The sequence below is a fragment of the Rhinolophus hipposideros genome (genome assembly GCF_964194185.1).
Source record: "Rhinolophus hipposideros genome assembly, chromosome: 4".
Classification (NCBI taxonomy): Eukaryota; Metazoa; Chordata; class Mammalia; order Chiroptera; family Rhinolophidae; genus Rhinolophus; species Rhinolophus hipposideros.
The window spans coordinates 49,459,722-49,487,309 of record NC_138050.1 but is presented as its reverse complement, the minus strand read 5'-3'; the positions used below and the strand labels follow the sequence as shown (position 1 = coordinate 49,487,309).

Here is a 27,588-nt window from a genome sequence, read left to right as displayed (position 1 = left end):
CGTGTCTCGGCGCGCGCGCGCCGGGCGCTGGCGACGGGTCCTCGGCGCGCGTCCTCACGGAAGCGCGGCACTGCGCGTGCGCCTGCGCCGGGACTCCAAAGTAGAAAGGAGACAGCTAGTGGTTGCCCAGTAGGGGTGGCGGGGGCAGCCCCCGGAAATAATCTCTATTCTCAGTCTCCGGGAATTGGCGAGGTATCCTCTGCGGTGGAGAGGTACGCGCCCCCTTCCCACCCATCCGGGCCGCGGGGCTGCGACCGGCCACGCCCACCCGGCTCTGGGCCCGCAGCGCCGCCGGCAGGGCTCGGCTTGGGCGGCACTGCGCGGGGTCGCCTCGTGGCTGCCGGGGCTCTGCAGGGCGGGGGCGTCTGTGCCGGGGACGCCAGGGCACCGCCTTCCTTCAGGAAGCCGGGGGCTGAGCCCCAGAGTCGCCCGGTCCCATCCGGAATCTCCCGGAGACGGTGGAAGGGCCCAAGTGGCGGGCGTCTCGGTGGTTCTAGGTGGACTTGGCCAGCGGTGAGGAGAGCCGCCCATCCTTCTTCGGACGCATGGAGCCTCGACCCCCTGACAACTTGAGTTAAAGTAGGGACAGGGTGTGCGCCAGTGCGCCACTCCGCGAGGACCCGACCGTTCCCGGGGCCTGTTTGTCCCCGTGCCGGCTGAGAGTTGGCCTTCTTCCTGGGTGGCCAGGTGGAGCGGCCGCGAGATAAATCTCTGCAGGGGTACCGATACGTTTTTATTAGATGTAACATGCAGAAGAGTGCATGCAACATATCTGTTTAAAGAGTAATTAATAATAAAACACCCAGATAAAACAGAACACTGCTGGAGTTCCACCCACACCTTGTGTTCCTTTCTGAACACAATTCCCTCCCCAGACGAACGCTTTTCTTGCTTTTCCTTATAGCTTTACCACCTCGGTCTGCATGCCTACCCAGTGTAGTTTTACTCTGTTTTTGAACTTTTACGAGTGGGATCCAATTGTATTATTTTGTGGCTTTAATAGCAAAATTGTGTCTGTAGGTGATTTTCGGTGCTGTCTAGTATTCCATTGTATGACTGTAACAGTGTATCCATTCCACTGTTGATGGGCATTTTATTGTTCCGGTTCGGGGATACTTAGAACAATGCTGGGAGCATCCTTATACCTAGGTGCTAGTGCAAGTGTGTAAGACTTTTTTTTTTTTTTTAGGATATGTATCTTGGGAGTCCTAGGAGAATTGTTGAGGGTATGTATAACTTGACCAGATAATGCCACCGTTTTATTTGAGGGGCAGCAAATTTAACTTCCAGGACACTTCTTTACTTTGGTTTGCAGGTCCTGAAGCCCCACCTTTTCTCATTAAGAGTAGGTTTTGTCATTGAGCATTCAGAACTATCAAGATGGTGCTGAGTTTTTAATGATGTTTTACAGAGTACCAGCTAACAGTTCATATGATTATTTTTGTGAATGTAAAAAATCTTATCTAAAGGCGTCTCAGTGGTCTTGCTCTTAAACATTGTTCTCTACTCCCAGGGCAGAGAAACCTTTAGAAATCATAAATAGGTATCTCACCTGCCTTTGTGTCCTTTGATGTCTGTGGATCTTTGTCAAAGCAGAGTTCCTACATTTCATCCTGCATTGTTTCTGCAGAATCCCTTGCACTTGAATTGACCACTACCCTTGTTAGGCTGTAAAATCGGTAGGTGAGCTGTACTCCACTGCAACTTGTCATTGGATGTGGAGGAAAACAATCTGCTAGCCTTTCCTGGAAGAACTATGGTGTATTGAGCACCTGTGCTCCAGCTGCTCAGGTTTTCAAGGCTTTGACACAATCAGCCGAAACCTCCTTTTTCAAGCTTGACTGCTCATCTCAAAGCATCTGTGCATGATATTCCAGTGTTCTTAAGGTTTCCTTTTTGTAGCTCCCATTACCCTCCATGAAGGAAGTTATTTTACAAGCTTCTTGGGTGTTAGTAATTGTCTGCAGAAGCCATGTGGCCATCACATTTCTACATGATCTTGGGTACAAAGACATTGAGTTTCTCCTTTGAAGTTATGGAATTTCCTGTATTTCCCTTATTTCTCTCTCTCTCTCTCTCTCTCTCTCTCTCTCTCTCTCGCTCGCTCTCGCTCTCGCTCTCGCTGTGTGTGTGTGTGTGTGTGTGTGTGTGTGTGTGTGTGCGCCCATGCGCCCATGTGCATGCGCGCGTTTCCTGAAAACTTTGGAAAAGACCAAAGAGAGGTGAGTGGAACTTAGCCGTCTCCTTACTCCAGTTAGTTGGAGGCTCCTCATCTACAGCTGTTCATCACATTCAAGTAAACATGCTGGTGTCCTGCATGGCAGTGTTCCCAATGTTATCCTCTCTCCCCATACATACTTAGAGCTTTGATTAGAGATAGCTTAGGGTAAACTCCCTAATATGTAACATAGGAGAAAATCCTCACAACTCTGAAGTAACTAGATTCAGTAATTAGAAGGTGAGCATCTTGACACTGGATAACATTTTGGTCATCTTTGAGCAAATCCAAGTAGTTCTCACTGCCCTTAGGACTTTTGACACAGCCATAGCATCTCTAATCTAAAAAAAGGAAACCTGATAAAATAAAAATCTAAATTGACTACATTACCGACCCTTAGATTATTTGATGCTCTTTCTTCAGTTTCAGTTGGCAGTTCATTTGATTGTTCTTTTGAACAAAAATACTGTAGTTGAGGTTCTTTGAGTTTCCTGGTGTGAGCCTTCATCATGGCTATATGAAACCTGTCATTAGAAAGTTCCTCATATATCAGGCCATTACTATGGGAAAAGCTAATGAAAGCCGCCTTTGATCTGTTTGTTTAGGTTTCTTCAATGGGAGGTAATTTTCTTACAAGCAGCCAGTTTAGATTCTTCTTACTTTCCTCTTAACAGAGACTCACCTGATTAATGATATTGAATAAAACTCTTTTCAGCGCAGTAAGTTACATGAATACAGAATTTTATTTTAATTATGAATAGTCATATATTTAATTGAATATTTATTTGCTTTATATCCTTTTAAGTGTCTTATAAGACTTTGAACTTTACTATTTTTGTCATCTGAAAAAAATATGAATTACCTGTGAAATTTGGACTCCATTGTGGTTGGGCTATCTCCCCTCATACCTGTAGAAACCGGGTATTAGCAATTTTCTCTAGTGTATGGGAAGGAAAGTTTCATATCCTTCCTTTTCTCTTCATAAGGAAATGCAGCCTGAGAGTGATTCCATATTCCAGACAGTCCAAAGAATTCTGAACCATAAGCTGAGCTTAGTTCCAGGTGAGGTTAATAGTTTTTTCAAGCACCAGAATTTTCATTAATTCAAGTAGTCTCAGTATAGATATAAATGTCCTATAGCCTCATTGTTTTTTACTTTCCAACGTACTAATGCTATAAAATAAAGTAAGCCACTCTTATTTAAACATATATTTATTAGGTTCTACTGTGTACAGGGTACTAGACTAGGCATTATAGGAATATTTACAGAGGAATAAAATATATTTCCTCCCCTATTTATACATGATAAATTCCATGATGCACATTCAGTGCTATGAGGGAAAAGAGGAATCTGATCTACATGGAGAATTTATTCGATATTAGAAATAAGAAAAGAGCAATTGGACATGAGAAATGTCCTTTTTTCTTAAAATTAAAGGAGCTGAGCTTGAGGACGAAAGGGTATTTTTTTTAAATTTGTTTTTAAAAAAATATAAATGGATGACACATTATAGTAATTGTTTTCCTTAAAAGAAATAGAATTCTGTCCTTTCCAAAATAATGTGTGGCAAATTTTAAAGAACTCATGAATGGGGTAATCCACACTTTTAAGTGAATATTACAAAAATTAAATATAAGTTAAATTTGTATTGTTCTTATTAATATATTTTGTTTTCACTGTGTCATTTGTAACTTTCGTCTTGTTTCTTTATCTGTTAGACCTGGAATGGCCAAATATCTGGGTGAAGTTAAAAGTTTGAAACTGGATGACGATTCATTCATAGAAGGAGTAAGTGACCAAGTACTTGTGGCAGTCGTGGTCAGTTTCGCTTTGATTGCTTCCCTGGTATATGCACTTTTCAGGTGAGACTAAAGCACAAAAGAATTGAAATAATATATATTTCTAGGGGCCACTGACTTTCTGACTACTTCTAGTAATGTTTAATACAGAGGATGCCAAAAAAATGTATACACATTTTAAGAAAGGAAAAAGCTGTATTAAAATTATAATACTCAATATATACTGATAACAAAACATGAATACAAGTCATGTGTATACATTTTTTTGGCACATATCCCCCCAACCTGTACTTAATATGAAAAGCAAGTAATAGATCTCAGTGATTACTAAGGCATTTTATTTTCCACTAGGCCCTAAATGCTACCATACATTTTTTTCTGATATCAACTGTCTTATTAGATAAAATTTAAATTTATTATCCATATTTTGAATAAAATGTTAATATTTTCTATGGGAGTATCACAGTTTTAAAGTGTGATTTTCATAATTGAGTCCATCAACTTGTAGGTGATATGATAAGTGCAAAATATAAAATTGAAAACAGAAATAGCCCTGTTCGAGAAAAGCATCCGAGGAGCTGGTTTGGGAAACTAGGGTTTTTTGAATACTCGATATGCTAATCATCATTTGAATTTCCCAGCCCCTTCAGGCCTGCTCGCTTCAAACTGGCCAGCCCCCACTAACCAGATTGACACATTGCGTTTCTCACACAGGGATTTTGTACAACTGGGATTCTCAATTCAATATACTCTGCAATGGCTAAGAAAAAGTAAAATAAAGTGAAAAGTACCCCCTCCCAAAAAAAGAAAACAGAAATAGCAAAAAAGTATAAACTAGAAAGAGATTAATTCCAAAAATTGCAGATTAGTGAGTTTCCTGTAAAAATTACAGAAAGGATTATTAAACAGAATGTGAATACTTAGGAGAAAATGGTAATTTACTCTTTACCTCTGCATGATTAGTTTCTTTCTTTTTTTTTTTTTTAAAGATTTTATTGGGGGAGGGGAACAGGACTTTATTGGGGAACAGTGTGTACTTCCAGGCCTTTTTCTTTTTTCCAAGTCAAGTTGTTGTCCTTTCAATCTTAGTCGTGGAGGGTGCCGTTCAGCTTCAAGTTGTTGTCCTTTCAGTCTTAGTTGTGGAGGGCGCAGCTCAGCTCCAGGTCCAGTTGCCGTTTTCTAGTTGCATCCCTTGCAGGAGTCAAACCAGCAACCTTGCAGTTGAGAGGACGCGCTCCAACCAACTGAGCCATCCGGGAGCTCAGCGGCAGCTCAGCTCAAGGTGCTGTGTTCAATCTTAGTTGCAGGGGGCGCAGCCCACCATACCTTGTGGGACTCGAGGAGTTGAACTGGCAACCTTGTGGTTGAGAGCCCACTGGCCCATGTGGGAATCGAATCGGCAGCCTTCGGAGTTAGGAGCATGGAGCTCCAACCGCCTGAGCCGCTGGGCCGGCCTAGTTTCGTACTAGGATGACATTACCTTGATTTCAGTAGGGTATTTAATATTTTCCCTGATACACTTGTGGACATAGCAAGATGACAACTGATTTAAATGAGTTCATAACTGGTTGACAGGTTGTTCCCAGGAGCACTGACTAATGTTTTAATGTAAACCAAAAAAGGAGAATACTGAATTATTGCAGGGTTTTGCCTTTGAGCCTGTTCTACTCATTTCTATTAGCAACTTCGTTGAAGATAAAGAAGCATGCTTATTAAATTGTCAGTTGAGAAGGAAAGCTAATGTATTGGTACAACAAAAATAAGATTCAAAAATGGGTCATTCCATGTATCTATGGTCAACTGATCTTTGACCTGTGGTGCCAAGACCTATCAATAGGGAAAGATTTCAACAAATGGTGTTGGGACAACTTGATAGCCACCTGCAAAAGAATGAATTTGGATTCATACCACATTATATGCAAAAATTAACTCAAAATGGATCAAAGATCTAAATGTAAGAGGTAAAACTATAAAAACTCTTTTAAGAAAACATAGGAATAATTCATCAGGATTCTTAGATATGACACCAAAAGCATTAACAACAAAAGAAAAAAATGGATAAATTTCAAAAATAGATAAAAATCAAAATTAACAACTATTATACTTCAAAGAATATCATCAAGAAAATGAAAAGACAACCTGCAGAATGGGAGAGAATATTTCAAGTCACATCTCTGATAAGGCTCTTATATTAGAATTATAAAGAACTCAAAACTCAAAAAGACAAATAACCCAATTAATAAATGGATGAAGGATCTGAATAGACATTCCCCCAAAGAAGATATCCAAATGGGCAATAAGCATGGGAACAGATGCTGAACATTATTAGTCATCAGGGAAATGCAGATCAAAACCACAGTGAGACACAACTTCACACCACTACGATGGCTAGAATAAAAAAGTCAGATAATAACAATTGTTGTTAAGGATGTAGAGAAATAAGAACCCTCATACACTGCTGGTGGGAATGTAAAAATGATGCAACCACTTTGGAAAACTGTCAGTTCCTCAATTGATTAAACGTAGAATAACCATATGACCGAGCAGTTTCACTTTTAGGTATATGTACCCATGAGAAATGGAAACATATTTTCACACAAAAAACTTGTATAGGAGTGTTCACAGCAGCATTATTCATAATATTCAAAAGGTGGGAACAACAGATATCCAACAGATGAATAGATAAACAAAATGCTGTATGTCCATACAATGAATGTTATTCAAGTATATAAAAGACATAATGATACATGCTACATCATAGATGAAACTTAGAAACATTATGTCAAGTGAAATAAGCCAGACACAAAAGGCCACCGACACGTCTGTTCACATGAGTGTCCATAATAGAAAAATCTATAGAGATAGAAATTAGGTAAGTGGTTACTTAGGACTAGAGTGGGAGATGGGGGTATAAGGGATGATAGCTGAAGGGTATAGGGTTTTTTTGAGGTGATAAAAATGTTTTAAAATTGTGGTGATGAATTATATCTCAATAAATCTTTTTTTAAATGGGCCATAACCAGACAAATACAAATAAAGTATTTGTTCTGTACCTATTAAGAATGGTAAATTATTGAGTGAGAATTTTTAAGTGAAAGACACATCATAAAACCACAAGTCAAGCAGCCCATTTTATTTTAAAATATTTTTATAAGTTTAATTTTATTTTTAAATACTTTTATTTTATTTTATTGGGGAATATTGGGGAACAGTGTGTTTCTCCAGGGCCCATCAGCTCCAAGTCATTGTCCTTCAATCTAGTTGTGGAGGGCGCAGCTCAGTTCCAAGTCCAGTTGCCATTTTCAGTCTTTAGTTGCAGGGGGCACAGCCCACATTCCCATGCAGGAATTGAACCAGCAACCTTGTTGAGAGCTCGCACTCTAACCTGCAAGCCACCCGGGATGCCCCTCTGGAAGCTCAACTAGATTGTCTTCAGTCTAGCTGTGGAGGGCTCAGGTCACTGGCTCATGTGGGACTCAAACCAGCAACCCCATTGTTCAGAGCTCATGCTCTAACCAACTGAGCCATCTGGCCGCCCTTATTTTTAAATACTTTTATTTTCCCTTACTTGTTTTTCTAATTTATTTACTATGAATACTTATTACTTGCACAAGAAAAGTTTTTTCCCCACAAACTGGAATGATATGAAACCCAAACTAAAAGTTACTACTTAGTAAGGCAATTGTATATTGTAGATGCCAAAAAGAAGAAGAAAAAAAGTTATTAGGCTGCTTTAATCAAAATAACCAGGTAAAGGTCACATTTCTGAATATATTCAGTTTGGGTCAAGAATTTTAAATTGGAAAACATTCAGAGTAGGTTATCAGAATGGGTAAAGCTACGGAAACAAAAATTCTTGAAGTAACTGGGGATATCTATCTAGCTTAGGGAAAAAGACTAGGATATAAAAGCTGTCTTTCAATATGATGAGGGCTTGTTTTATTGAAGAATTCGGTTTCTTCTGGACAGAACCAGGGTTAAAGGAAGAACCCGCAGATTTTTTCTTCTGGAGTGGGGAAACCTGGCTCTTCCCTACTGTGTTTGTCTCCTGTGTGTCTCCTTTATTTTTACACAGAACACTTCTCTCCTGGTCACCAAAGGTGTGGAGGGTTTTCCCCCATACCAAGCAGTTCTCCACGACAGCAGTTGATTAGATATTTGACTTTAAATTGTGTTTATGTCCTCTCTGAACTAATGGTTATATTTTGTCAGCTTTCTTTTCTAAAATTTGAATTTTTTACTAAAAATTGAATAATCATTGGATGGGTTTGTTTAATTTTCCCTATCCCATTAGTATATTGGTTTAGAATTCTTATTGCTATTGGATATTGGCTCACCCAAAGAGTAAAGTCCCCTCTATAGAGTAACACTTGAATTGTGTGTACTTAAAATATTGCTGTTGAAGAGATTTCACTTTAGAAAACACTTCTGCAGCCAAATGAAATTAAGCCATGATTCAGATGTAAATCTTCACCCTCAACCTACCAACATAACCACCACTTCTAGTTTTCAATATTCAACATATCTTATCCCATTCTATTATATCGGTTACTAACTTCTTGCTTTTGATTCTCCATTTTAATTGTTAATGTTAAGATATTAGTGGTATATTAGCTTTTGGCTTTTCTACACTATATAATTTTAGTTTTTGTTTTTCTCTGTCCTCCCCTCATAGGTGAAAAGTTGGGATAAGGACTTAATTAGATATGGAAAAGTGTTCAAATGCATAATAATATATAGAAATATATAGCTGCTTATTTTGAAGGAATTTTACAAAAGAATTAAATATGTTAATTGTTCTTTTATTGTTCTTACGTCTGCAATTAAATCGCCAAGGTACTAGGACTCTGGATTTCATCATTTGCCAGTTAAAAATGAAATGAGCTGATAATTAGTGATCTCAAATAGCCTGGAGTGTTCAGTCATGGAATTGGAGTAGAGCTGTATGCCATCATTTACATCTATTAAGTTACCAGTGGTACTAGGTCGAAAATTAGATCCATAAAGAAAACTGATTCATCTGACAATATATTATATTCAAAGTTTATTATATTTTGTTCAACAGAAATGCACATCAAAACATTCACCCAGAAAACCAAGAACTAGTAAGGGTGCTTCGGGAACAACTTCAAACAGAACAGGTACTGTTTATGTAAATATGTGCATTTATATAAGGAGTAGATGTTATAACTCTCCTTGCATATGAAATCATGATGAAATATTAGTAAACGACTTTTTGGAAACATGGGCTTCTTCCTGCTTTAAATTACCATAAATTGTTCTATCAATTGTATATTTTCAGATTAGGCGAATAATGAGTCTTAATTTACTCAGATGTTTCCATATGTTGTTGTGTTGTGTTTTAATTTGCTTTGAAAGACAGCAGTTTTCCTATTACTTACTTGTGAGGAAATAATCACTGTTAATTGGATTTAATGAAATGTAGTAGAAAAACTGTTCTTTCTAACATATATTCCCCTAAGACCTACAAAGAAATGACTATTAATAGTGGAAAAGAAAACTTCTCATCTGCCTCTTCTTTGCTTTTAGCCAGATGGACTCTCTAAGAACCAGAAATGTAATATATTTTATGAAGACTGGATTAAGTAGGATATTGTACACCATCATACCAAGATAGCTAACATCAAAAAACAAAAATTAAAAATTGATTTCCTACCCACCAATCAAACTTTAATTCCAAAGAGGGTTTTATAATTTATTCATTCACCAAATAGTTATTGAAAATCCACCTTATGTCAGACGGTGTTCTAGGCATTGGGATTTCAATTGTGAACTAACTAGACAAGAATTCGTGCTTCACAGAACTTAAATACATTGATTCAGAAATAGTTTAAGCATATTAGTAGTATTCTCTTCCAGAGATATTGTTATCAATAATTCATGCTGGGACAGTGTTTAATAATTTACAAAATGATTTCACATACAACTATTATATTATTTAATCTTCAAACATACATAAAGCAACTATTACTATCCCCATTTAACATATCTGATCACTAAGATTTGCTTGAATTCACAGTAGGATTACATGACTAGATCTAGATATACAGGAGTCCCAGACTGAGGGGGACTCCCAGGGTTTTTTTTGTATCACTGTCCCATTCATCTTCCTCAGAAATGGCATATAGCTCTAGTTAGAATAAAGCTAGTGGCTTAGCCTATGCTGTGCTGTGTTATAGGGTAGCCACTAGCCACACGTGGCTATTTAATTTTAAATTAACTGAAATTAAAAACTCAGGACTTCAGGCACACTAGCCACATTTTAAGTACTCAGTAGCCACACATGAAAAGTGGCAACCATATTGGACAGGACAGATAAAGAAAATGTCCACTATTGCATAAAGTTCTGTTGGACAGCACAGGTAATTGGGGTTTTGTCAATTAATTTCCAAAGAAGAAAAGTGAAGAGAAAGGGCTGAGAGGGGAACATAAAGTGCTGTATGTTGTTCTTTTTTGCATCATTAAAAATGACAAAATAGGCTCTAACATCAAGGTTAAATGTTAGACTTATAGAATATTCTAGTTTGACTTATAGGATATAGAACATAATGTTTGACTTATAGAATATTCTAGTATTTTAGGACTGTTTTGTAGACGGGATTTTAGTTAAGGTTTATTAATTTTGAATGACCAAAATCTTTGATTCAGTTTACAGTTAAGAATAAATAGCTCATATTTAACAAATTTGATACTTTTTATTCTGGTCATTTAATGTTTTTAATCCCAGCTACTTTGTTTGTAAGGTATATGCCAGGTGCTATAAAAACAGGTTTGGGTAAGTATTTTAAAAGGTATACATTACATGCTAGTACTAGATAATTTTCTAGTTCCTGGGGTACTACTACAATGAGTCTTGCAGATGAAGCCCTCGTCCTCATAGCACTCACATTCCAGTTGGGTTCTTTGATATCTGGGTGCTTCTTGTACTGATGATTCTATTCAACATTCCTATTACAATTGCAATAGTGATGTAACTGAGAAACATTAAAATGTACTAATCTGACTCTGAAGGATTAAGTTCAAGTTACCAATGGTCTTTCATTCTTCTACTTCCAAAATAACCAAATATTCTTCTCTGAAAGTTTAATTCTGGTCTCTTGTGAGATACAGTATACATGCAACACTTGTCAGGAAGGTATAAATGAAAAAGATGTTAAAAATGAGTAACTAATACTTGACATTTCTTATTCAGTTTATGCATTAGCTCAACCTTGTGTTACTCAAAATAACTTGCTCATTCTAATAGAATAAAGAGAAACTCCTGACTTAATCTAGGTTTTTATCTTTAAATTGTGTTCAGGAAGGAAGGTAGAGACGATGCAGTTTATAAATTAAGCGACAATATAGCCTCATAACTGTATCAAACTTGTAAGACTTTGCGCTATTACGTATCTAACATTTGACGAGGATGACACTGTATTGACTGTATTCCTAAGTATAATGTCACATGAAGGTAATTTTGAAAAGCCCGTGTGTGTCGTGTGTAAATATGTAGCCATGTTTTCTCATCAGGATGCACCTGCCGCTGCTCGACAGCAGTTCTACACTGACATGTACTGTCCGATCTGTTTACATCAGGCCTCCTTCCCTGTTGAAACAAACTGTGGTCATCTCTTCTGTGGTAAGCAAACAAGGCTGTGCTTGGTAAAAGTGACTATTTAGACCAAGATCCATATGTGTACACAGGCCGGATTCCTAGTTTTCTCTGTCACATTTTTGTGTTTCGTGAGTACATAGATTGCTCCTGATATCTTGCTCTACTCATCATCCACTTTTATTTTATTTATTTAGTGTCTTATTATTATTATTATTATTATTATTTAGTGTCTGTGGATTCAAAGATTTAAAAAAACTAGTTATTCAACTTCTCAATAAACAGAAATGTGTTTCTTTGAATAGTAACTCAAGTCTATCAATACCCTGTGGGATTCACTAAATATCTCATTGTTTATAACTTTTTAGTAGTTTCATTTATTATTCATCTTTCCCAATGCAGGAAGTTTCTTGTCTCATGGACCCTGCCACTTAAGACCTTCTCTTAGTTTGACTAATTCTTTTTTACTCTGAGTTAGTACTGAATTTCTTAGCCTCTCTTTCTTCAAGAGGGTTGGGACCTCAAGAGGGTTGGTGATGGAGAATGAAAACCTAGAGCATGTAGTCGGACAAGAAGGGAACGTTGATTTCACATTTACTTAGTATCAGTAAGGGATGCTTTCTACCCCTGGGCGTTTTTCCTGACTTTCCAGAAAGATTTCATAGAGAATAATGAGATATCCTATAATCATTGCTTATTATGGTCATACAAGATTGAGGAGAGTCAGTTATTACATGACATTTAACATACTTCATCTCGTCTAACCCCATAAAGCCAAGGCTCAGATATGTTGAGAAACTTAGAAAGGGTAACCCAGCTGCTAAGGGACATAGCCAGGTTTTAAATCGAGGTCTAACTGCAAATCCTATGCTCAATTCTACTCTGTGATTTGTGGCTAATACAGCTACTCTCTATTTAAGATTTATCCAATCATTAGACCTGTTTTGTCATTGGTAATATTTCTTTCTGTTTGAACAGTTATATTCAAATAGGGTTCTGATTACTCCCAGAATGCACCCAATTTCCATATAAAGATCAATTTAAAATGTAGCATACAATGATCCTATAAATTGCTTTCTCCCCTTTTCATCTTTTGTCTAAGATTGATTATATAGAATGCTTAGGTATATAGTGTGAGTGCTTATGCTTTTGGGGATGATGTACAATGGTATTTTAAACCTATACCATTCAATGCAACGTTTCCTATACCTTGTGCTCATTTAGTAAGTACTAACCAACACCATTATTTTGTCATTCATTAATTTCAACTTCTTTCCTAATATTTTTGCCTAAGTAGCTAAGAAATTATAAAACACTGATTTCTGTTTCTATCTTTAATTATCTGTTGGAAATGCTAATGAGCAGCAAAATAATGAAAAATCAGATAGGGAGAATTGAATGGCTATCAGAGAAAAAAGATACTTTCCTCTCCTCTCAAACTTCTGGTAGATATTCCTAATCAATTGGACACTCTTTTTCTGAGTCTTGATATGGTCTCTAACACAGTACTCCAGGAAAGTGTTAGGAATCAGTGAGGTTTGGCAGGCAACATGAACTCTATTTGCCAACCCAGGCTTAAGTAATTCACTGAGTGGATAACCCAGTCAATTGAAAGATGGCTGTATTGTGTTCTTGGTTTTACCTTTGAGTCTGAGGTAATAGGGTAGATTGCTTCTGATATCCTGCTCTACTTATTAGATACTTTTATTTACTGTCTATAGGTTCAAAAGTTAAAACAACTAGTTATTCAACTTTTCAATAAATAGAAATGTGTTTCTTTGAATAATAGTTTCAGTATATTGATACCATGTATATCAAGATCACTTTAGCTTGGTTCCTGTATATGGAACTAGTTCTGTTCCTTTACAATGAGTTAAGAATAATGCAGCAACAGACTTCACCTTACTTGCATTTGTAGCCTTCATTATTTTAATTCTCTAGCAGTCTTATGGAGTCATTCCCATTTTACAAATAAACAGATTTAGAGAGATTGTGTTCTAGAATAGTCACTGAGTCATCTCTTCTCTAGTTAGGTAGATCTCTCTTTTTAAAGAGGGGGGAAGTTGAGGAAAAGGAAAAACATCAACTCTATTATAGCAGATGTGTATGAATTGACCTATTTGGTTTGCTGGACCATAGTTTTGCAGTGCAGGCAAGTGGCCATTACATAATTTGCAAAACAAGGACACCAATACCCCAATTTGTGGAAAAGAGATGTGGGATTAAATAAATTAATATGTGAAAACACATTGAACTTTTGGGTTAAAAGGCAGTGGATAAATTTAAGGTATCATTATAGAAGGTACTAATATTTGTAATAATATTTTGGTAGTAATATTTGATAGTAATATTTTTCTTTCGTATAGTTTCTATATGAAATTAGATTGCTGAAAGTACTTAATAGTATCTAATTAACACAGCATGCTGAGAGTAGGAGTAAAATATCAGATAAAGATTGTATAGCTTTTAGATTCATCTTTTAATTGTTGAACCAGTTTTTCCCACAATCACTGTAATATCCAATTTGGACAGCCTTTGCTGAGCCCATTGTTTTGCTTAACAGTCTCCTCATATACCATTTATTTCTGCCTCCTCCATTTGCTCTAGCTATTCATAAAACCTGGAACATCTTCCCTCCTGATTTCTGCCTATCTAAATCTTTGCTATCCTACAAAGTTCAGTTCAAAATCTTTCTCTACAAGTTTTTCTAACAAATCCCAGAGAGTTCTCTGTCTCTGTACTCCTTTTGTACTTAAAGTTAATATGACAGTTCAAGATTTAACTACCTTCTGACTGATTTAAGTATGTCACCTTGATCTCCTCACTTTGATTATAATTTCTTGTTCTGAATTGTGGACAATTATTTGATCTGGAAGAATCAGATTAAGGAACACAGAAGGGTAAGCCAGGTTGCTAAGAAAAGAGTGAGAATACAGAAAAAATCCTGGAGATGGGAGAGAGACAAGAATTGCTTAGTTCAGATTCACATCGGGACCTGGATGATCTGAGAAATAGGTGTCCTGCAGAGGAGAAAATGTATTGGCCCCTTAACCATCAGATAGCATTTATAAATATTTCTTCTTCCTTTGTTACTGGTCTAAAATTTACTGCTTCTGTACTTACCCCATCTGTCACTTTCTGAGGTCTTCCTTTAAGCTGTGTTTAGCTGTTTTGCTACTCACGAACACCTTCAAGCAGAAAAATCAAACCCAAAAAATATAAAAGTTGATTTAATTATTGAACTGGATTATAAACTTTATTAGGGCAGAGAGCATGTGATCTTTGTATCCTTTGGTTTCTTTTTCATACTACTTAATTACTATTATTGATACTTAAGTAACTTGACTTTCTAAACTCATAAAAAATAAAAGTTGTGTTTTTGTAATATATATATCAAATTTGGAACAGAAAATTTAGGCTGTGACTTGGTGTCATATTTACAATGATGTTTAATTATTGTTTTATTTATTTTATATAGGAAATGCAGTATTTTCTAATAAGCCTCGTAGCATTGAAGCATTGAATGCATACTTGCTTTTGATTAAATAAAAATGTCTGTATTTTAACTGGTAGTTTAAATAAAAATGTTTTTCAATGACTGGGAATTAATTAGGTTTGAATTTATCTGAAGACTGTGTTGGATGAAGTAAAAAATATTTTAAAATAAGGTGATACTGTTAAAATATTTTAAAATTTCTCAGGATATATATTACTGGTGGACTTTAAAACACCAGTATTAATATTTTTTTTCTCATTAGGTACCTGCATTATTGCGTACTGGAGATATGGTTCATGGCTTGGGGCGATCAGTTGTCCAATTTGTAGACAAACGGTAATGTTTGTATCCAGAAAGCATCCTATATGCTAGTTCATTTTGTAAATTTTTATAGTTTCTGTATCTGACTTTTGAATTATATTGATATTTTTAGCCAAACTTCCTTTACTCAAAGCTTCTATGATATTACTCCACTATTTTTTAAATGTCTTTAAGACACCTCAAAGAAAAAGGGAATTGCCTTTGAAATCCTTGAGTTGTAGTGGAAAACAAATGGTAAATGAATCCTCTCCCAAATCCTAGTAAGTCTTTGTTGTAATACCTGCAAAGGAATAACTATACTAGCTAATCAGGCTTAAGTAAATATCCTCTACATATACTTCTTTTGAAAAAAATTGTTTTTTCTTTTTAACTTATTTTTAATCTGCCCCTTTCCAGTAAGGGTCCAGATAGCTTTAAGTGAGGAATAATAATTTTTTTAAATCTCTCTTTCGGAAACATAACCGCATTGAATTTTCCAGAAGAGATTTGACCACTATAGTTAGTGTAGAAGCTACCTCAGTAGGGAGGCAATAAAGTTTTATAAACATATATTGAAGACTGAAATGTCAGCACAGATGAGATTGCCAGATTTTCTCAATTTCTTTGAAAAACTGGAAGAAGCAATACACTGAAAAATCTGAGAAACTGAAGTCCTTAGTTTTTTTAATTAGAAAATGTAGCAAAATAGGATGTTCTTTCAGGTGTGTATAGTTTTTCATAATTTCCTTTATAGTTATTTCATTTTCCATTTAAAATAAAAAGATATGCCTTTCTGATAATGAAATATGAACATGTGAAAAGATAGCATCTCCTTAGGAAGTCTTCCAGTGTGTAAAATAAAGTCCTAAACAGTATAGTTTCCAAGTAAAGATGTTAAATTGAATGCGTATATTTAATTTAGCTCCCTCTTGCAACTCCACTAAAACAATAGTAAAGGTGGAAAACCACAGAGACCAAAAACTATAACAAAATGATACAAGAGGCAACAATTTCCCAAAAGTTCTTTGTACAATCTAACACATATGCAGAAAAGCACACAAAACACAGAAGAAGAGCTCATTGAATTATCACAAAGCAACACTTTGAGTAATCGCCACTCAGATAAAAAAACAGAAACTGGCCAACAGCCCCAGAACCCTCCTTAGGACACCTCCCAAATCTCCAACCCTCCTTCCTCTCCTAGAAGTAACTGCTATTTCACTTTTATGATAAGCATTTCCTTGATTTTCTTTATAGTTTTATTACCTTAGGATGCACCTCTAAGATTATTGGTTAGTTCTGCCTGATTTTTGGATTTCATATAAATAAAATCATATGGTATGTATTGCCAAAAAAATACACATTTTTTTGTATACACATTTTAAGGAAAAAAATTTATTAAAATTATAATACTGCATATTATAATTACCGATAACAAAATACCGATAGCAAAAGATGAATACAAGTCACGTTTGACTTCCGCAATTAACCTCAAAGTGGTTACCATCAGCATAATTTTAATACAGTTTTTTCCTTTCTTAAAATGTATGTACATTTTTTGGCACCCTCTGTATATACACATACACACATATATACACATCTTACAGCCTTTGTTCTGGTTGTCCACTTCCCCCCAACACTGCCTTCTTTTTTGGTATAGAGAGAAAGATTCAGGGCTTTCTCGTCTTCTACATTCCTGATTTCTGCCACTTTCACATTTGACTCTTTATCACATGGTCAGAAGGAAAATCTAATTTTTTTGTAATGCGTCTTTGGCTGATTGATTTTATATGTGACACAACGCAGTCAACACTGAAACATATTTGCCAGTACCACGTCTCATCATCTTTAGCTGTCTATCAGCAACACTAAGACCAGGCCCTAGGTCTTGCATTAAAGAATTAGTTCCATCACCCATGGCTTTTCATAGGGTGTATATAAATTAGCAGATGGTATCCTTTGGACCACGCATAAATTGGCTAGAGGCTAGAAAGCTGGAGATAAACTTGTTTTCATGTAATAGCTTTTGGTTTCCTAACTGCAGAGTAATTCATCCTGGAAGCAAGACAGGTGGCAGATACCTGGCACACCTCCTGTTTCACTGGAAATAATGCATCAGCTGCTGCCTCCGACTAGAGCACGCTGAGCACTTACTTCTCTGCCTGCATGCATGCACTAACACACCGGTGGTCCTGCCTGTGTGTCAGGGCTAGCTTAAGTTTCAAGCTTTCTAGACACCCCAGTGAGAAGAAGTCCTTGTTCTCAAGCATCACTAGAACACCTACCAGGGTGCCTTAGAACAGGCTGTTGAACAGGTCTGCCACCCCCTCTACCTTGGGGATTGTGATCACCAACGGGCAAGGCCTTGTCTTCATTTTTTTATATATCAAGCACTTAGCAAAGAGCCTTTTAAACAATAGGTACTCAGTGAATATTAAAAGGATGCATTTTTGTTAACAAATTTGTGAAGAGATAACTGTACGTGCTTTCTTTCTCTCCTACCATCTACTACTGTGAATCACTCCCTTATTTAGCTGTTTGGAGAGCATCTGAACTCTGGGAAGCCCTGGTTTTACAGCTGAACAGGATAAAAGCTGAGGAAGGATAAAAGCAACAAATAGCTAGATGATTTAAACTTAAATCTGTCACTACTCCTTTCCATTTTTATCCCATTGTACAGTGTCCATTTCTATAGGGGTTTTCAAGGTACTATCTTCTTCAGATTACCCGAGTGTGATCCTGAGACATTTGTGTATCCTTATTTCTACCATGGAGGAAAAGGGGTTAAATGTATTATCTTATATAATAATATCAAGAATTACCTTTTTTGATTATAGTAGGGATAGGTAATTGAGAGCTGGTCCCTGTAATAAGTTAATCTCTGTATTATGGTTGGTAACATTCAAAGATATTTTAAATACCGATGAGGATAAGGAATCGTGATTTTAATAAAAAAAGAAATCCCTTATTTTTCTCTCTCAAAGTGATAGGTAGATATTTTATGTCACTTTTCTCCTGAATGTTTTCTCATCATTTTTATATCTTCAAATATCTGTTAGCCCAAACAGAGAACTACTAACTTTATCCCTAGTGTGGACTGGAAAATGTTAGAACCAGTGTTTGGATAAGGTGCCTGTTTTATTTTATAGGAGTTCAGATTACATTTTGCATTGGATTTTATTGTAAAGCAATAATAGCTTCCTTCCTTGCTTGTGTTGCCTTCACTAAAAGAAATGAGTGAAATATAAATTCAGAAGCTTTTCTCATTTTATTGAATAACAAAATGAAAAGAATTAATGCCGCAGAAAGGTGTAACAATTTTTTTCTGTAATATGCAGGTAACTTTACTGCTACCAGTATTTGGTGAAAATGACCAGTCTCAGGATGTTGCACCATTGCATCAAGACATTAACGATTATAACCGGAGATTCTCAGGGCAGCCCAGATCTGTAAGTAGTGTTATAGCGGGTGCAAAGTTAGAGTATAGTGATACTTCCCTTTTGTAAAGTGAGATTTACCAACAAATATTCTTTCACTATGAAAAATCTCATTGTTTATGTGTGTTGAGTAAATTCTTTACTTTCATCATTGTTGTCATTCACTGAATTACAGCTTTGCCAAGGATTACAGTTATTCTATCTTTAAAACAAAAATCATAAAAATCTTTTATGAAAGAGATACCAGCAAAGAAGCAATAGGAAAAATTGGAGAGAAATGTAAAATTATCAACTCCTCTAACATATTCTAAAATAGGGTTTATTTTATGAGAAACTTATAACTGACAATTTCTGGAGAGTTTTGCAATTGTGTTTTACTTTATTGTATTTACCCTGACCCGTTTGCAACGTTGCCTTAAACCCTAGCTTTTGGGGTTTGTTTGTTTTTTTGTATTTCATCTAAGCTATGCAAAAACATTCTATTTTTAAAGAGCATTGATTCTACAGTTGACCCCTCCACTTAAAAAAGGCATTTGATAGATTAAAAACTGTCACATTTTACTGTCTCATTTCAGTTTTCTCAAAAATCTAACAGAGAATTCTAGAAGTGTGTGTATGACTGAATATGTGTTTCATACACCAGAATATACTAAGTACAAATTTAGCATATGGAAAGCCCACACCTCTGCTCCTCAATTATCTATCCAACTGCTTAGCTTACATCCAACCTCGGATGTTCCATACGCATCCTCAAACTGAACATGTCTAATATTAATCTGATTCCCTCTCTAACTCAGTTTACTCTTTTCTCAGTCTTATAGAGTTCAGTTTTAGTTTTCTCTTCTCCCTAATTTCCCGTCATCTGATCTATAAATAAGTTGTATCATTTCTTTTCTTTCCTGGGGATCCTGTCACTTTCACCTCATCAAAATGTCCTGTGTCTGTAGCCAACATATTAGTCAAAGTCACTATTAACTCTTGCTTAGGACAACTACTGTGGCCTCTTCACTTTGACTTTTTTCTCTGCACAGCAGCCCGAGTAGTATTTCGAAAACATAAGTAAGGCCATGATGCTCTTGTGTTTTAAAACTTGGAATTTTTTGGTATAACGTTCCAACTCCTTTCTGTGGTTTATAAGGCCCTGCATGACCTGGTCCCTCCCTCCCTGACATCTGTACCACTCTCCCTCTACCTCGCCATATTTCAGCTCCACTGGCCTCCTTTCAGCTCTCAGAATATGCTCCAAGTCTTTCCACCTTAATGCCTCCACATGCGCCATTTCCTCTGTTTGGAATGCTTGTCCCTCTGCTCTTCTCATGGCCAACTTCTCATCCCTTAGGTAGTTCTTAAATAGACCTCCCTCAGAGAGGCTTTCCCTGACAACTAAAGTATCCTCTATTATTGCTTTCTGTACATTTCCCTCATAGCATTTGTCACAAACAGTACTCAAATCCTGTTCATTTTCTTTCTCTCAGTAGACTAAAGGCTTCGTGAGACCAAGGACTGTTTCATTAGTCACTACTATATTCTCATTGCTAAATTTAGTGTCTAGAATAGAGTAGGCCCTTAGTGTTTGTTGAATAAATTAATGAATTATCCTTAAGAATTGATACTACTACTCCCAGCCAAGAATATAAGCTATTAAAATGCTTCAGTAGTAAACAACTATGTGCTCTTGTACTCCCTTGCTCATATTCCTTATTCTGTGATTCTGTGATGTAAATTTTAAGGTATACTTTCACTTGTTGTGAATAATGTAAATCTTTTAGGTATTTAAGCAACAAGAAAAACTTAATTTAATCACTGTTGTCCTCCATAGTTATCTGGGAGCTTCTGCTATTTTTCATCCAGCAATTTTTTTTTTACATATCCTTCAGTGACATCTATAGGATATTCTTTGAAAATCAATATTTCAAATTTAAGAACTACCACTGAACTTAAAACAAATAATTTTAAGATATCCATTCATATTTTTAAGTGTGACGCATACCATTGCTCAGTTATTATTTTTTGTATCAGATATATATTTAATGAGTAAGAAAGTGTGGTATGTGATGAAATTACAATAAAGACATTTAGCTCTTACTTTGATACTCTACCTCATTCAAAGTTGGAGTAGGATTGTGATTAATATACAAACATTTCTTAATAGCCCATTTCATATTTCTTATCTAATTATTGCAGGTTTTGTATAAATGATACCATATGAGAAGTGAAGAAAATAGCCCTGATAAAGGACAGAAAAGTATTCAAAAGACATACTGGCTGGTCATTAGAATATTTATCATAGACCTTGTGAAGGAAGTTTAGCTGTTATGCTTTACATGTGAGTTTCTTCTATAGAGAATAGAAAGTTAACATTGGAAATGATCCTAAAAAGACCATGTTTGTCCTTTTGTGACCAGTTTTCCAAAAGGAGCTACAAGATTTTCTTTATTTGGTGGAGTTTTTAAAACTGTTTTCTCACTACTTTCTCAATTCTTCCCATTTTTGTCTCCATCTCCCTCATAATTAGGCACTTATTAAACAAATAGAATTACATAGAGTTGAATTTATGATATTTATACAGATTATTAAAATAGCTGAACTGTGGGCAATGGAATAACCATAGGAAATACTTTATTTCCTCTGATAAATATTTATACAGATTATTAAAAATAGCTGAACTGTGGGCAGTGGAATGACCACAGGAAGTGATGTACTTCCTCTGCTCCGTTTCTCTTGCATCTACCAGCCCTGAGAAATGAGATAAAAGGAGTTGTATTAAGTAGTCATGGTAGGTCATTACTACACAGGAACCTTACAGATCATGTAGTCAACTAACAACTACACAGAACAAATGAGAAATTTGCAGTCAGAGAATAAACTCAAGGTCATACAAACAGATATTGGTATTATTTTTTTTAACAGCTTTATTTAGATGTAATTTACATGCCATAGGTGGCACCTGTTTAAAGTATACAATTCAATGATTTATAGTATATTTGCAGAGTAAATATAATCGAATTATCGCCATCATTTTAGAATATTCTTATCTTCCCAAAAGCTTTAGCAATCCCTTCCCATTCTCCCCAGTCCTTGGCAGCCACTAGTCTACGTTCTGTCTCTATAGATTTGGCTATTCTGGGTATTTCATCATTTTATTTGAATGGGATCATACAATATATGATCTTTTGTTTCTTGCTTATTTCACTTAGTGTGTTTTCAAGGTTCATCCATGTTGTAACACATCTCAGAACTTCATTGCTTTTTTTGTTGTTTTATTATTTTTCAATTATAGTTGACATACAATATTACATTTATTTCAGGTGTACAAGATAGTGATTATACATTTATATAACTTACGAAGTGATCACCCCAACAAATCTAGTACCCACCTGACACTATACATAGTTATTACAGTATTATCAACTATATTTCCTATGCTAGGAGTTCATTGCCTTTTATGGCCAAATAATGTATCATTTTATTTATCCATTCATCAGTTGATGGATATTTGAATTGCTCCCACTTTTTGACTGTTTTGAATAATACTGTCATAACATTTGTGTACCAATTTTTGTGTAGACACGTTTTCATTCTTCTTAGGTATATGTTTCATTGTAGATTTGCTGGATATTATGGTAACTCTGTTTAACATTTTTATAAACTGCCAAACCATTTCCAAAGGGGCTCTATATTCCCACCAACAGTGTATGAGGGTTCCAATTTCTCTGTCCTTCAATTTTTAAAAATTTATTTAATTTGTTAAATTTCAGCTGTGAAAATTATGCTCACTTATGTAAAATCCTAAATATTGATGTGTGGTTCTGTAAACATTCAAAAACTTAATCCTTTTCAAAAAGGTAGGGCCTGGCATTCCAGAAATCTTTGTGGTAATTAGTATATTCGCTTAAGCTAAACAGAATAAATAAACATCCTAAGGGATCAGTTTCATTGCTATTCTTAAGACTGTCAAAGCCATCAAAGTTCATGTGTCTTTAATGTACACTATTTATATATTATCTGGCAATTTATAAAGGTCTTTTATATACAATAGCTCTTTTAGTTCTTGAAAGTCCTCATGACACATAAATACTCCATTAGTTGTTGACTTACTTATCTCTAGTAGGTTAAACAACTTTCCCCAAAGGACATTTGCCTAATAAGTGATTGACTTTGAACTCAAACCCAGATATAACTTGAAAGCTGAGACTTGAGCTCAAGCCTCAGACTCTAATCCTGTACACTAGGTTATTCATTTAGTTTATTTTACTAGTGCAAATTAGAGATAACTTGAGTTTTATTTTATTATATCTTATATTTTAAGTTTGTTGATATTTTAGTTGCTTTACAATTATCTGCAATAAGGCCTATTTTATAACAAGTTAGTAATCAAAGAACTATTTTAAAATAAAGTGCATAGCTAGAAAATACGGTGTTCAATCAGTATGTGAAACTTCTTAATTCATGTTAACTGAGTTTGCACGTTGTAAGAAAATTGTATTATTTTGAAGTCTGACACATTAGATGCCAAATCATATTATTTTTTCTTCCCCCTACCAGATTATGGAAAGAATTATGGATCTACCCACTTTACTGAGACATGCATTCAGGGAAATGTTTTCAGTCGGGGGCCTTTTCTGGATGTTCCGTATCAGGATAATACTTTGTTTAATGGGAGCTTTTTTCTATCTTGTGTCACCTCTAGATTTTGTACCCGAAGCCTTGTTTGGAATTCTAGGCTTTTTAGATGATTTCTTTGTCATCTTTTTGTTGCTTATCTACATCTCTATTATGTATCGAGAAGTGATAACACAGAGACTAAACAGGTGAAAAAAAGTTTACTAAAGTATTTGAGCTACTGTGTAAATTCAAACAAAACGACCCATGGCAGTATAAAGCATTTGAATCTTATCTTACAAACGTAAAACTACTGTATGACAAACATTTGATTAGCGTTTGGCAAATACCTAGCAATACATGACTGGAATTTTTACATGTTGCAGGTTCTATATATCAAGGTTAGAATTATAATAATTTACAACTGCATCTTGATTATATTATCTATAAAGTCTCTGGAAAAAATATGGAATTATATAAAAAGGGATTTATATCTTTTTCTTTTCCTCCAAATTACTCAGATTAATTGGATGTATGGTAAAATATTGTTAAATGTACACGTTATCAAATTTATCCTTCCCAGGGAATACCTATATATTGCTGAGACTCATCTAAATATTTTTGTTATAATAAAATATTGTACAATATTGGGAAAAATGTTTCTTTTAGTACTAGCTAGCTTTTGTGCATTTGGAGCAGTTCTGCTTTTCCATTCTGGTATAATTCTTTTTGTTATCAGCTGAAAGTTAAAGAAACTTGAACTTTATAATTTGATTTCACATTCTGGTTTTCAGAACACTTCTTAATCAATAGAAGAATTAACAACATGTAAGACATTTATCTCTAGCCAGCATACTTATGTTCTTAGTTATGATATTTAAACAAGAGTTTGGTCCTTTTATAGGAATAGTATATCAAAGTAACTTATAAAGGGAATTTGCTTTTCAGGAACCTGAGTAATACTGCAAACCTAGTAGCTTGACGCATTTCTGAGGAAAGGGGTTCTTCATGGCTTGAGTATCAAAGGCCTTAGGGAGGAAACTAGGAACACTTTAAATTTGACAAGAGAAATTACTGCTGGGCTAGAGAAATAGGACAAATTTGGTTAATCAGAAAACTTTTGTAATACTATTCCTAGGTGACAGCATATAGCCCAGGTTCATCAGGTCTTATGCCGAATGAGCAAATGTTGTCTGAGGTGATTTAACAGGAAAGTTATCTTGTTTTTTAATGGCTACAGCATAAGTGTCTTACGCTCTCTTTTGCAGTTTTCTGTTTGAGAAGAGTCAAACCCACAAGTATTATGAATCCTAACTCTCTCAGCTGGCACTGCTAATTAGTAAACTGGACAGCAGGGTTGTCATTGATGCCCAGGGGTGTTAGCTCTGTCACCTGCAATCACTGATAATCATACTGTCCATTCATGTATTAATGAGCCTCACTATGTATAGATAAATAGGGAGAAAAAGAACATCTGTCACAGTCTCAAATTAATCAGTTTAGCCATCAACTAATGAATTGAATAAAATATCAATAGTGTTTTCTAATTTGGGCCTAGGACAAAGCTGTTGCTTGTCATAGAGAACAATACTTAAATATAGCACATTATAATTAAAGCAATTTCTTGCATACTTTTCATTTTATTCTTAAGACAGTGATGTGAAGAAGGCAAAGTATTGTCTCTTTTTTTGCCCTTTCTTCCTGCTCCCCGCGCCCCAACTCCTGTTCAAGCCGTTGTTTCCCAGTCTAGTTGTGTAGGACACAGCTCCCTGACCCATGCTGGTATTATGAGCCTTGCGCTCCGCTCCCCTCCCAGGTCGGTCGCCAGTCTTCTGTTGCCAGTCTTCGGTCCGGCGCTCACAGCAGCTCATGGCAGCTCATGGCAGTTCTCAACAGCTACCAGCCATTCACGCCGACCTCCAGCTGCTCAAGGCAGCCCAGCTCCAGGGAGAGTTGTTGTTCACAATCTTAGCTGTAGAGGGCGCAGCTCACTGGCCCATGTGGGAATTGAACCTGCAACCTCGGAGTTAGGAGCACCGGGCGATGCAACCACCTGAGCCACCTGGTCGGCCCTGTGTTCTTTTTCATAGAAGAAATCCCTGTGTTATACATGTTAAGGTTTTTGTCTGATCCACACACAAATAAGTGACAGAACTGATATTAGACTCTTAGTAGGACTCCTGCATGGGTTCAGATAGATGTGAAGGTTATTACAAAGAGGGGAAAGCAGGAGAGAAACTGGGAGTCCTTTGGAAGTCTTTTGGAACACACTTGGATAGCTTGTGTGCTCCTACGAGGAAAGGTCTAGAAAGATGACATATCAAGACTTCATAAACTCTAATTTTCTACTTCCAAATCAAACATCTAATTAAGTAGCATACTTCATAGAAAAACATTTCAGCTGCAGTTACCAACTTGAAAAGCTAATAGTAGGAGTTTGTTATCCCAGACTAGAAATGCATTACCTACCAATTATAAATTTTATGTGGGGCTATGTAGCAATGTCATTTTTGAAAGGATTTCATTTTCTATGCATGTGTTCTGCTTCAAGTGTCACATTTCTAGTTATAATGATTTATTGTAATATTTGGAATTCCTTTTAAGACTTGCCTGGTAGAGTTGTATTGTACGAACTTTTTTAACATACAGAAACACTGTATGATCTGAGGTCTTATCAACCTGAAAACGGAACATGCTGACATCTCAGAATTTTAGACCTGCTTACTATGTCATCTTTATTTATCCCTGATAATAAATGTAGAAAGTACCTGAGTATTTAAAGCAAGTAGAGTCAATCAGTGTTTTAAACATAATAATACTTCTATGATTCAAAGTGAGATCATATAAATCAAAGCAATTTGGATTTTTGTAAACAATATTGTAACCTTCACAAAAACAGATGGTCCAACTCCAGGAACAGATGGTAACTTGGGCAGGTCTGCGGGGAACAAGAGGAGGAAACAATTGTTCTAACTGCCCACTAAGAGAGTGGTTTCAGCTACTACAATTTTCAGCCTTTGAAAGCAACAAGAAAGGACTGTTGGTCCCTGTGGCTGTGCAGATACCTACCTCACAGACTTGTTGCAGAAGATTGACGGTTTGGTTCAAACTTTGTGATTTAAGAGTTTGTCAAGCAGTTATTCTTTTGAATAAAAGCAATATAGCTAAAATTAAAAAGTACTTGTTATCTTCCTGTTATTTTTTTAACAGTATTTTTTTTTTTAATTGGGGAAGCGGAACAGGATTTTATTGGGAACAGTGTGTACTTCTAGGACTTTTTTCCAAGTCAAGTTGTTGTCCTTTCAATCTTAGTTGTGGTGGGCACAGCTCAGCTCCAGGTCCAGTTGCCCTTGCTAGTTGCAGGGGTGCAGCCCACCATCCCTTGCGGGAGTCGAACCGACAACCTTGTGGTTGAGAGGACGCACTCCAACCAACTGAGCCATTTGGGAGTTCAGTGGCGCTCAGCTCAAGGTGCCGTGTTCAATCTTAGTTGCAGGGGGCACTGCCCACCATCCCTTGCGGAACTCGAGGAATTGAACTGGCAACCTTGTGGTTGAGAGCCCACTGGCCCATGTGGGAATCGAATCGGCAGCCTTCAGCTTTAGGAGCATGGAGCTCTAACTGCCTGATCCCCGGGCCGGCCCTTCCTGTTTCTTTAATATTGTTTGCTTTCAAATTCCGAACTTCTGAAATAGTATTCAATATAATGGTTGTAATGGCTTTCTTTTTCATTAATGGACATGCAGTATTTTGTCACATTTCTAATTAATTTTGCTTATGTATTTTTAAATTTAAAAAGTAGAAATGCTTTTGAGCAAAATTTGATCTGGGCAATCTATATTAATTCTGGACAAGGGTGGAATTGGAATTAAGAGATTAGGCCTGCACCCTGATTCCCCACATCTATTCCTTTGTATTTGATAAAGGAAATGTACTTTTCTGAGTCTGTGTCCTTGTGTTTGCCTCTCTCCCGTCTCTTTGAAACTAAATGTATTTCAGCTCTTCTATTTTGCCAAACAACAATCCATAAACCTGGGACTGAGAATAGGACAGGGCACTCACTCAAAGTTTGAAGGACCTAAGACTTGTCTCCCAGGACCAGGCCAGTAGGCTTTAAGGG

At 36.2% G+C, this 27,588-nt stretch overlaps 1 protein-coding gene across 12 annotated transcripts; it reads left to right on the top strand.

Moving 5' to 3' along the window:
* The first annotated feature begins 41 nt into the window (after positions 1 to 41).
* Positions 42 to 27,410, top strand: RNF170 (ring finger protein 170). Of its 12 annotated transcripts, none has more exons than XM_081045523.1 (9): positions 90 to 212; positions 1,190 to 1,226; positions 3,205 to 3,280; positions 3,938 to 4,081; positions 9,084 to 9,159; positions 11,552 to 11,660; positions 15,392 to 15,465; positions 18,768 to 18,878; positions 23,412 to 26,634. In XM_081045523.1, exons 4-9 carry the CDS (start codon positions 3,945 to 3,947, stop codon positions 23,679 to 23,681), a joined length of 777 nt encoding a protein of 258 aa, XP_080901649.1. In that variant the 5' UTR covers positions 90 to 212; positions 1,190 to 1,226; positions 3,205 to 3,280; positions 3,938 to 3,944; the 3' UTR covers positions 23,682 to 26,634. The 12 variants fall into 12 exon arrangements, with proteins under 12 accessions (XP_080901648.1, XP_080901644.1, XP_080901646.1 ...); XM_081045524.1 differs by lacking the exon at positions 90 to 212 and adding an exon at positions 297 to 513; XM_081045526.1 differs by lacking the exon at positions 90 to 212 and adding an exon at positions 432 to 719.
* The last annotated feature ends 178 nt before the right edge of the window (positions 27,411 to 27,588 follow it).